Genomic DNA, 12,240 nt, shown 5'->3' with positions numbered 1-12,240 from the left:
CTTCTTATACTTCCGACAGTGCATGAGCATATGTTTCCGCATTCTCTGTAACTTTACATTCAGAGCACTCATTTTCTGCTATCCATGTCACATTTGTCCTCCCATTTCATTATTATTTCTGTATTGAGCATTGCCTTAGCTTCTCCTTTACCAAAAGGTAAATCTATGACATATTTCATCCCGCTTGCTTTTTGGGCAATTTTTGTTTGCCTACATGAGCTGGTACCCACACTTTCACCCCTGTCCTATATAGGCCTAATCTAAATCTAAACGTTACTGGATTCCCAACATTAAACCTTACCTATTGGCTCACATGGTGTGTATACTGGGAATGACTGCAATCAACAATACTGATGATGGCGGTAGGGGAGTTAAACAATTATTCTCCAGCTGATACTTCTCTGATTTAGTCTTCATTGCCCAGCCAAAGCCATTAAGGGAATCTGCTCTATTCCCAGCATTCCTGAATCACACTCTTGGTTTTCATTACCACACCCTGGTAGACAGCCTCAATATGTGAGCATAAGTGTATCTCTTCTTAGATCTAAGGGTACTACGTACCTTATTAAACCTGGATTGCCTTAGTCAACGTTGACCTCACTGCACTGGAGCACATTTGTTTTGCACTCTAATTTGCTGTTGACCTCATCATAGCCGTATCCTGCAGCCCTATAGGCCTGTACATGCTTGTTTGTCAGTTCAACATTCTTACCACACTATAGCTCTCATACATTAGCAACTTTTTTGCCATAACCTTCTCAACTTGCATTTTCCATGTCCCCTTTTCATCTTCCTACATTAAAATGATCTACTTTTTTTCCATGGTTGTCCATAGACTGTAAACATGTTCATGGTTGTCCATATAACTTCAGGCTCCGATTGTCTATCCCTGTCTTTCTTGTACAAAGCAGCAAAACTTAGCCTACTTGCAGAAACCCTAAAATATATAACCACCGTTCTATTTTTGCAATCACTTCCTTGATTTTACCTAATATACTAGACCTTCCCACTTGTATGTGTTTTAAAAAGTTAGTTCAGACCATAAACTGTATAGAAAAACGAGTAAAATATATTTGTTCAGACACCAATTTAAAGGTTTACAATCTGGAATTTCTCTATAGGAAATGACGAGCATTGTTGCGCCCTCAATTTCTGACAGTACCTGAATGCAGCAGAAACACGCCGTACTGCACTTCCCCGTTCCTGCTCCTCCCAGCTCAAAGATGGCAGCCATGGGACAGAGATGAGCGACGACATGAATTTAGGAGTTTTGTCATGAAACCACATTGGGGTGTACAGCTGTTACATACATGTTTTTAACATGACAGCGATATAGTTTATCACTGTCAACGTGTCGTCTTACGAAGACAATTAAAGGATTCAGAATATCATGTTTTCCTGTGGGCTAAGCTAGCAAGCAACGGTTAGCAAATACATGAACTTGTCTCTTGTACCATACAAGAAGAAAACAGCTGCTCTGAATACGGTCTATTGACATCTTGCAAGGTGAGTAACGTTATCAGTGTGATAAGATGTGCAAAAAAACTAATGTGAATTCCTAAATCTGGTGCGTTAATTTAGCATAACGTTACACATTGGTAGAACTTGTATCTAACGTTACTCTAAGCTCAATGTTTTTTGTTCTATGGTGACAATTGCGTATTAGCCTAAGCGAAAGCATACCGTTTCTTCTGTATAGTTTTATTTATTATTATTATTACATTTGTATACAATCTACTAGTTAGCTAAGTAAAGTGTAACGTTAACGTTATCCGTTTACCCACAAGCAGGGTAACGTTAGCATTTTAATAAGAGACTAACGTTAGCTGGTGTCACGGCTCTCCAGATTATGAATATTATGACTGGTTGTTGGTACGACATGTTCATGGAAGTTAACGTTACCACAACACGTGTCTTTTTTAAGGACTGATTCCTGGTGGCCAACTATCTCAATTTCATGCTAATCTGCATATGTATTGGTCTACTGGATACTTGCTTTACTATACATCCTGTTTTTGGAGCTAAACAAGTCATGGTCATCATTTTCTGCATGGTACGGCACGGCTCTACTTAACTCGACTCGCTCTTTTTTGGGTTTTCCATTAGCAAAAGTTGTTGATGTACCTGGTACTTTTTTGGTACCCCCTCGGTCTAGGTTCCAAGTGAGCTGTGCCGATACTGTGAGGTGGAGTTAAAACACTGCAGACCACTGGTCAGAGAATCGTCGCTATCCTGCACAAAAGGCTGAATATCAATTCCCTTATTTGATAGCTCCTCAGTTGAACCGGAAGTTGTTCCGGCCTTCCTTCGTGAAGGGCACCTTTTAAAGCTCTTAATTCTTGACTCGAGGATCAAGGATGGGGGAGGGATCTCCGAGGAGCTATGAGCGAGGATACACGAGAGCAGTCTTCCTGGAAGCCCTGCAGCTGAAATCCGTTGCTAACTCCGCCAATACAGCTGAGAAATTCATGTGAGGCTACAGAGGAAAGGCAACTCATCCCTCTAAAAAAACATTTCCTCGTTTCCTCTCTATTCGCATGCTTTTCCTCCGTCTCTCCCATGCTTGGGAGAAGAAGATCGGAAGCAAGTGGGAGGAAGGGAAGCAAGTGGAGGAACCGTGGATGCAATTTAAGGGAAGTGAGATTGTACCCAGCGAATGACAACACGGGCATATTGCGCAGGCGCCAACACAGCTGGTTGTCAAAATGCAGTGCACTACAACTACCTGGATGCTGCACTCAAAACAGCCAAAGCGTTAATTGTGGAATGCTGGACACTTCTCGCCCTCAATGGTTGCCGTCTTTGCTACGGAGAGGAAGCCACAGGACCACCAACGTATTTTCAAACTTGTAAAAATGGCGGGCGAATAAGCTGCATCGGTTTCGATTGAAACAGCGAACGCCAAACTATACGAATGTAATTTATATATGCGTTTTTGAAGTTTTTTATAGTTGAGAAAACAAGCCGGTATATTTGGCGTGTGACAATAGGTGGCAGTAATGCTCTGCCCGGCTGCAATTTACCGTTTTAAAAAAAAAAAAAAAAAAGAAGAGGAGTCTTCTCCGGTCAGTGCATAACGGCTGTGCACAACTTACTACCCTGTGAGTACATAGTGTACACCAGTGATGGAGTATTCGAGTCCTGGACACGGATTCAAGACGCCAGCCTCTGGACTCATGACTCGGCTTGGACTCGCGCACTGATGACTTGGACTCAAGGATTTATGAAATAGGACTCGGAAGTTGGATGAAGTCTCAGAGTACTTTTATGTGTAATAGGTCATATAAATTTGATATATATAGTCTGTAACTGTAATGCAGGGGCAGGGCGTGTGTCCACCTGCGACTGTAGTTCACGAAGTGCACACGCCTCCTACTACATGATCTTACATCCACTGCTGGAAAGAGCGCCGCTAAATGTTTCATTTGTGAATGCACAATTGAGGAGCAGACTTGGACTCGATCGCTGGTAATGGTGACTCGACTTTACCTCCAGACTCTTTTTTTAGTGACTCAGACTAGGACTCAAACTCGGGTAATAGTGACTTGACTCAGACTCTTTTGGTGACTCAGACTTGAACACTGGGGACTTGAGACTTTACTCGGACTCGACAGTTGGTGGCTTGACTACAACACCAGTGTAAACAGTGCAATACATGTGTACTCTGGGTCTTTGGGTGATGGAACCTTTTAGCTATGCTCCAAAGGATGCCAGGCAATATATGTACATATCTTTATTTTTCGTATAAAATATATTCCGACCCAAGGCCGACTGCGGACGCTTGAATTAAACAAATCTATCATCCCCCTGTTCTGTGATGGTGCGCCAGCTATTGAGCCTTTTGGCAAACTGTGCAGACCAGATTTTATTGCGCATGTTTTGTATCCCAATGGTATGACGCGATATGCCGCTGTGACTTCTCCATTTTTGCCTCCCAGCACAAACCCGCCATTTTTAAATAGCCAAGCTACTGTAAACAGCACAATTTGTTTTATTCACTTCGACCCAGATTTCTTTTTTGAAAGGCAGCCCGTAAAACGCCCTACACTACGCCGTACACTTGACGGAAGTGCAGACGTTCCTCTGTTAGTTGCCGATGAAAGGATTCAGTGAGTGTTGCATTGAAGATGATGTAGGGCTGGGCAATATATCGATATTTTATCGATATCGTGATATGAGACTAGATATCGCCTTAGATTTTGGATATCGTAATATGGCATAAGTGTTGTCTTTTCCTGGTTTTAAAGGCTGCATTACAGTAAGGTGATGTAATTTTCTGAACTTACCAGACTGTTGTAACTGTTCTATTATTTGCCTTTACCCACTTAGTCATTATATCCACATTACTGATGATTTTTTATCTAAAATCTCATTGTGTAAATATTTTTGTGAAAGCACCAATAGTCAACACTACAATATCGTTGCTGTATCGATATCGAGGTATTTGGTCAAAAATATCGTGATATTTGATTTTCTCCATATCGCCCAGCCGTAAGATGATGTCACAGCAGTTTCGTACTGCGTCGCTATGACGATCAATTATACAATTGATTGTAAATCCAAATGCTAATATTTTCTCTTTCCTTCCCCACCAGCTCAGTTTCATCATGGCCATCACTCAGTTCCGTCTTTTCAAGATCTGCACGTGTCTAGCCAGCTTACTTTCTTTCTTTAAAAGGTTGATATGCAGGTGAGCACAACTGAACACTTTAATAAAATTGCAATGGCCAGTATCCCTAAAACATGCCATTCTATTTTATGAAAATCTTGTCAATGCAACACTACTTTTTGACACGCATAACAATGTCAAAAACGTAACCTAATGCCTTTGAGAAATTGCATATACTGATAAATGTTGCACATTGCTTGGTGGGTAACATGCATGCTGGTTTACCACTGGAATGTAGCATTTTAGGAAGGGTCTCAATTGATTTTTTAAGGGAGTGCATCTGTAACGTTTGAAGACAATAAAATTGGCAGTTTAAATATCTGTCAGTGGTTCAATCGCTCTACACTAAAGAGTTCTGACCGTTCTGTCTGATAACAATGTTAAATTAATTTAACAAACGTTAAATTAGTTCCTTTCTGACTTGTTATTTTGCCGTATTAACTCTGCAGGAGTGGAAGGGGCCGCAAGCTCAGTGGGGATCAAATAACTCTTCCAACAACAGTGGACTTTTCATCATCGGTACCAAAACAGGTCAGTATTGTGTCAATCAATCAACAGCACCTTCCCTGAGAAGTTCAGAACCTGGCGTTCAATATTTGGAAAGGCAAACTACAGATATAATCATTGGACCAAAATTCTAAACTTGAATGTGTTTACTTACACATACAAACTACACAAACTCCTCTTAAATCCTATGAATACATTTGGCTTCAAATCATGTTTTCTTGTCTCGTCTGCACAGCCAGAGATTGAGGAATGGAGCTCTTGGGATGAAGATGCTCCTACAAGCATTAAGATCGAAGGTGGCAACGGAAACCTTTCCCCTTCACCCAACGAGATGGACGACGAGCCCGACTACTTCAAAGACATGACTCCCACCATCAGGAAAACACAGAAGGTATGTCCACAGACAGCGCAGCTGATCCAGTATTACCCAGCAGATGCAACATTAATACAGAATATCCTGAACACACAATTTATTGTAAGTTGGTGACATTAGTTAAATGTTGCAGCTTAAAATATAGATTAAAGGTGCTCTAAGTGATGTTGGGTGACGTCACTTCTTGTTGACGTTCAAAGTATTGTCAAACACAACGGAGACAAGCTCGCCCCTCCCTCCTCCTCATCCCGTCCCCTCCCCCTCCCTTCCGTGCTTCCTGAAACATGAATGAATCATGAACGCATTGTGGAAGTAGCCTACGTGCTAACACTGCTGCGGTGAGGGCTCAACCAACTCCTTCTTGTCGGTTATTGTCTGGAACACTGTTTGTTATGTTTGGTGGTGCAGGTTGGCGCAGTTTGTTTTTGTTGGCGTTTGTGGAGCCTGGGCTGTCTACAGAGACCGCAGTTTTTTACGGTGTGTTCAGGGGACAGGCAGCTAGCGGATAGTGAGGAGATGTTTTTTTTTACAGTGTGTTCAGGGGACAGGCAGCTAGCGGATAGTGAGGAGATGTTTTTTTACGGTGTGTTCAGGGGACAGGCAGCTAGCCGATAGTGAGGAGATGTTTGCTGTATGTGACAAAAAAATGTTGTAGCCTAAAGAACGCGTGACATCGCTTAGAGCACCTTTAAGCATATAATTAAAGGAATACTCAGACATTTTGGGAAATGTTTATTTGCTGCCTTTTCATTGCTGCACATTCAATACTTACATCACTATGTGATGTGTTCGCCCTAGCTTATCCCAAAGACTGGAAGTAGGATAAGCTTTCTAGCAATGCATGGTTTCACCCAGGAAGTTCTTTAGTCAAGGTGGTAGACCACTCAGAGCGTGACACATCCATCTTTTGACCAATTAGTTAGTTGATGAAGCACTATCCACACTAGTGCATATGCCATACCAGCAAACTTTACTATTTGTATTGTCAACCAGGTCATTAGATTAGATTCAACTTTATTGTCATTGTGCAGAGTACAAAGTACAAAGACAACGAAATGCAGTAGACAGTGAATTGCAATGTGAATCGTGTAGATCCGAAGTTTGGTTTAAATTGTTAGAAGTCCCTTTTGACAGACCCTGGCTAGCTGTGTCCTCCTGCTTTAAATTTGTGCAAAACTAGACAAAGCACGCCTCTGCTCTATTCCTGTAGTGGACTCACAAAGGTGAAATAAAATTCCAACCCACTCGCATACCTCTTGATAAGACGGCAAATAACCCGTTTCACAAAATGTCTCGTACCTTTTTATTGAAATAACAGGTAAGACCAATGAATAGGTCAGTCTACAAATCTCCAGTGAAATAGGGATGACTGAACAGCTGACTGATTGGAATGCTTCCTTCCTCACCCTTTGCTTGTTGTTCCTGGTTTCCTTGAGATGCTTATAATCTGCGTACATTATGTACATATAATGTAAATGCATAAGAGCATGGCATAGTTCATCTGCACCGTTAAAGGTGTATATGATTACATTTGCTTGAATTTGGTCGAGTTTAAAAACTGCAAAAGCATAAATCTGTGCTTCCGTTGAAGTTTTCCTGTCTCTGTGGTTTCCGTGATTGCAGATAGTGCTGAAGAAAAGGGAGCCTTTGAACTACCTGGTGCCTGATGGCTCAGCAGGTTTCTCCAGCAGACTGGCAGCTTCTCAGGATATGATGACCTTCAATCCGCCCTCAGTAAGTTACACTTTTGTACCATCCGAAGCCTACGCCAAGTGTCTACTTGTCTGTAGAGTGGTATAAAATGAAATGCAGTCCAAATACATGGCCATACATTTCCGCAACAAATGCGTGTGTGAAAAATCATTAAAGTGCAAAGCAAACCCAGAAAGGACTGGAAAATGGGTAAAGATTAAATTGAACAATGTGTAGGGGAACCCAGTCGTAGTCTTGTGCATGAAGACTATATAGCTTACAAACTCTGCGTGTTACTTTGCAAATACATATTTATCAGCTGTCGCTACAAAATATGAATGGGGGAATGTTGCTTAGATAGAAAAGGAAAGTAAAACGGGTTGTGTCATTTGTTAGGCTTGTAAAGAAGGAGGCAACGCTTGAATGTAAGAAACCATATCTGCAAAGCGCATCATATTACTTTTTATTCATCCTATTGATCATTTATGGATATTTGTCATAGTAGGCCATACAGGCCATAGTAAATGACAAATCAAACCTTTTTTTTTTTTTTTTAATTAAATGTACACATTGAATGGACAAAGAAGTAAAAATTAAGTTTTCCTTTACTTTTCATGAGAGAAACTAGCTTGTGAAAGATGTTTTTAAGATGTACAGTTTTAGCTCTGGCAATAGAAATGCTGTAATTACCTCCGGCAAGGAGGTTATGTTTTCCGCTCAGTTTTTAATTTTTTTATTTCCTTTTCTTCGTTTGTTTGTGCGTTTGTCAGCAGGATTATGGAAAAAAACTACTTGGCCGATTTCCATAATCATTGGTGGAAGGGTGTAGCATGGGCCAAAGAAGAACCCATTCAATTTTGCAGCACATCCGAATCATGGGGCTGATACACATCATTTTTCAGTTTTAGTTGGCATTGCAAAAAAAGAAAAAGAAAAAGGGCATTTGTGCTGCATTCATGTGGTGTAAGAATAATCAGAAAAATGAGTTTCTGACTGGGAAAATTCACACTGCATTAACATTGTGAGATTAGGCATGGCTTGGCGGAGGCCTGCACTCTCCGATTGGCCTTCTAGTTACAGTAGCACCCTCTTTAAATATAATGAAGCTATCCTTTTGTACAGGCTGAACTGGGAGAAATGGACAACTGGCAGGAGGACACAAATGCCTGGGAGGACGAGTCTGATGCTGCCTGGGAGGCAGAGGAGGTGCTCAGGTAATATTTCAAGAATGCTTCTGTGCCTATACACAGTACATAGACGTGCACTAGTACCAGTTTGTCGGGAGTTTTCCATTGACCAAGTTCCTTATTCGTCATTAATAAGCACCAGCCAGTTATTAAACAGTTACAGGAGCGTGTGCATGCGTTCTGTTTTGTATGTCAAACAAAGGGAAAATCAGACCTATTAAGCTTGACATCAGCCTAATGTCAAGCCCCCCCCCCCCCACACCTTCTGCTTTCTGTGTTGCCGTTCCCAAAGTCCCTTCGCAACAAGAAACTACAACAACCGCCATGCTAGCAAGCTACACGTTGAAAATGGAAAGTTTTGAAGAAAATTCTATTGTGCAACAAGGCAGGCCTGCTTGTTTTTTTGTTTTTTTCGGGGAATGATTGTACAAAGAATATGTTTACGACATTTCCTCTCTAACTGGGACACTTTGGGACCCATTGGTGGGGGGTTGTTGTGGACAAAGTACACACGGAGATACACTGGTAAGAACAAATGAGGTTTAACCATGTATCAGCTCATTTAAATAGCTCACGTTACTGTATTGTGTCAACAGTTAACTTCATTAAATATTTACGTGGCTTTTTTTGTTTTGTTTTTTGAGGGGTGCAAATGTTCCACCAAGAACAAGTTCCTTCCCGAGACGGACTTGCACCGGCGCTGCGTCCGGAGCTTAGCGTTGCCTAAGACGACAGTGAATGATGGTTTAAAGAAAGGCAAACAACCCAGAGCATTTCCCCCCCCTTATCCTAAAATGTATGTGTGGTAGAGCTGAAGATCTTTGCCTGGTTCGGTCTTAATTTCTATCATTTTACACGGGCTCGGGCTTGCGCTCCGGGTTGCGCGGTAAATGAGCGGTCAGGTGATGCGCTTCGTTTAGCGTGAAAATGGATGCTGAGGAGGTGAAACGGAGGCTGGCCTCTGGAGGACTTATTTCATTTCTTTGTTCCAACTTCCAAGTGGCCTATAGCCTCCGTTAGTCATGAATAAATGATGTTAAAAAATGTATAAATGATTCATTCTTGACAAAAGGTAAAAGAGCTGTGTGCGTGCGCACATTTGAATACTGTCGGGCTGTAAACGGGTTCGGGCTTTTAAAAAACTGTCAATCAGAATGTACTTGTTGGGCTCGGGCCTTGTTTACAGCTGTAATGTGTGGTGTAGCCAGACCTTACTGTGCAGCGCTGCGGAGATAGGTCTGGCAATGCCAGACTAGTCATATCAGTGTGACGTACACAGGGCTTGGTCTGCTCTTCTCTCTGTGGATTTAGTTGAAAGAAAGCTATAAATAATTCTATTGGAGGGATGTAGATTCACACAATGGCCAGCAGATGACAGTGTATGCCTTAATTACAAACGCACAAGAGCAAGGAACAAAATCTCGTCTCCCCCCCCACTCCCAGCTGACCGAGCTTCTGTCAATGTGCGCTGTAGTGACATTGCTTGCGATCGTATGTTTTCATTTCTTTTTTTTAAATTTAACAGACAAACGAAGATGGCTGAGCGAGAAAAGCGGTCCATGGAGCAGCAAAGGAAGAAGATGGAGAAAGATGCTCAGAGGATGATGAAGAAGGAGCAGAAGATTGCCGTCAAGCTCTCGTAACATTTTTAGAAATGCTCAATTTTGAGCCAAAGGGATGAGAGGGGGCAACGACACAGAATCCATCGTCACCCTGTCTTTAAAGTCATCAAACCGACCAGGATTACCACCCTACACAACTTATCTGTTAGCAAAACTGTCCTCCTCCTCCACCCTGTTTCCACCAGCAGCCATTTTAGTCCGTTTTCAAGCTGCAGCAGTGTAAAGTGCATCATTCTTGAGGGGAGATAACACACGTGGTGTACACCTGGTTCATGTGGCAAAAGTCATTTTGGTCTTCAAGAGAGCTGTATTTATATGATCCAGTTCATCGTAGGTATATGGTTAGTTACAGCATCAGAGGGTTCCATTTAGACTCTGATTAAATCTGTCAGGTAGCGTAGAAAAATGTTCATTTTGGGGTTTTTTCAGGAACGTGTAAATTAACATACTTGTACTACCTTTTTGAAACTCAAATAGGGAGTACAATTCCCTTTGTTTGTCTTATTTATAACCTCAAAGGACAAAGGGGTGTAATTAATTTTAAGCATCACTGTATAACAGTGACATCCCTTGGTTTGCTTGATTATTGTGTCTTTATAATTATGTCTCTCGTTGTTTTTTTCTAATGAATGTTGCTAGATATTTCACGTTCTCTCCCTGCGCTGTGCAGCCCTTAGTACACTGGAAATCTGGGTTTAAATGAAGGCTGAAGATTTTCAATAAGAGTATGGATAAATGACCATAGAATCTAGCCCAACTATAAATGTTAGCTGTGGGTTCCTATGGTAATCTCATGGCTACTGGTCTGCCATTCATTCTTCTCCTTTGTCAGTTTTTGATATTGAAAGAAAGAGAAAATCCAGTGATCACTGCTTTGATTTTTTTTTTTTTCTTTTCCAGGGGCTGGGAGTGTTACTTTGCTCTTCAATAGTTGATACGCTCACTGCACAGACGCTGCTTTTCAAAAACATGGATCTCCGTCACAGTGTAATCTCAGACTGGTTATCTTGGCCTATACCAAGATGAAAAAAATAAATTCTTGCTTACTTTCTCATCTGAAAATGTAAGGCATAAGTTAAAGGTTTTGACTGAACATCCTGTTCTGCATCATTATAATGAAATTACCATTCAGTGTTGGGAAAAATCCGTACCAGTGCCAATAGGCAAGCTGTTGTCATGGAAACATTGGAAAGTGAAAAAAAAAGGCCTAATACATGACTTGGGTGGAGGTGAGGGGGGCACGCTTCTATACTGAATGCTGCAATTGGAAAAGCTTTGCAAGTTATTTGATGCTTCCAAAGAAATACTGGGTTGATGTCTGATTTATTGATCCTCAAAAGTCCTGATTCTGCTGAAACTTAAATGATGAAATGACTGATTATTAGTGCATGGTCAGGTTTAAGACAGGTAATTCATCGGTATGGATTTGTGTTTTCTTAGGAATTAAATTTTTTCATTAAGAAAAGCTGCATGTTCAGTTTTGTCATTTTGCACATTTGAGTTCTTCCAAAAATGAATGGCAGAGTACCCCTTGTTTCTCACTCATTTATCTCCTTCATGTGTAAGACTTCCTGTTATAAGAAATGTCACGGATGAGCACAACTGAGGACCACAAGCTCAATCAATCCAGAAGGTTTGGCAGACTGTATCCCTGCTGTGTCAGTTCTACACAGGTTTTTAATAAAATGATTTGATTCATACCTCTGAAGATGAATAACTTCAGTCACAAGTCTGCTACCTGATGTGCAATTTGGGAACAATATACACCATTACAGATGGATGACAAATTACATGATTATTAAGCTTTGCTATGTGTACAACATGATATGGGGTTGGGCTTTTTGTTAGCCATGCTAGTGGCATAGCTCCAGTGATGTCGGTCAGCCATTCCAACACTTTGATCTAGACTGAAATGTGTCAAAAACTATTTGGATGGAATGCCATGAAATTTCGTACACACATTAACATTATACCTGGTAAACACCAGCTTGTTAGCATTTAGCTCAAAGCCCAGTTGTACCTGCAGCCTTACAGGGGGTCAGCCCTATGTTCCCACATTTCTAGGACATTTTCAAAATTAGGTCTTGCGTTCCTACATTTCCCGTCAATTTAAGCCCTATTCTCCAACATTTTTTTAGGGCACAATCTAATACAAATTAATGAAATAGGAAATGTGGGAACATAGGGCCT

General features: G+C 41.2%; 1 protein-coding gene across 1 annotated transcript; it reads left to right on the top strand.

The window, feature by feature from the left end:
- Window positions 1-1,204: 1,204 nt before the first annotated feature.
- Window positions 1,205-11,515, top strand: ebag9 (estrogen receptor binding site associated antigen 9). The gene is made up of 7 exons (XM_078253676.1): window positions 1,205-1,506; window positions 4,596-4,690; window positions 5,119-5,200; window positions 5,412-5,567; window positions 7,173-7,283; window positions 8,364-8,455; window positions 9,954-11,515. The coding sequence occupies exons 2-7, from the start codon at window positions 4,608-4,610 to the stop codon at window positions 10,069-10,071; spliced, it is 642 nt and encodes a 213-aa protein (XP_078109802.1). The 5' UTR covers window positions 1,205-1,506; window positions 4,596-4,607; the 3' UTR covers window positions 10,072-11,515.
- Window positions 11,516-12,240: the final 725 nt, after the last annotated feature.

This window comes from Sander vitreus, chromosome 6 (genome assembly GCF_031162955.1).
Source record: "Sander vitreus isolate 19-12246 chromosome 6, sanVit1, whole genome shotgun sequence".
Lineage (NCBI taxonomy): Eukaryota > Metazoa > Chordata > Actinopteri > Perciformes > Percidae > Sander > Sander vitreus.
The sequence above is the reverse complement of the archived record's forward strand: the minus strand, read 5'-3'. Positions and strand labels throughout refer to the sequence as shown.

Excerpts from the sequence above, each read along its gene's own strand:
- ebag9 (XM_078253676.1), top strand. The coding sequence starts at position 4,608 with ATGGCCATCACTCAGTTCCGTCTTTTCAAGATCTGCACGTGTCTAGCC. Across the intron at positions 7,284-8,363 it reads TGACCTTCAATCCGCCCTCA|GCTGAACTGGGAGAAATGGA; the intron begins GTAAGTTACACT and ends CCTTTTGTACAG. Across the intron at positions 8,456-9,953 it reads GAGGCAGAGGAGGTGCTCAG|ACAAACGAAGATGGCTGAGC; the intron begins GTAATATTTCAA and ends TAAATTTAACAG.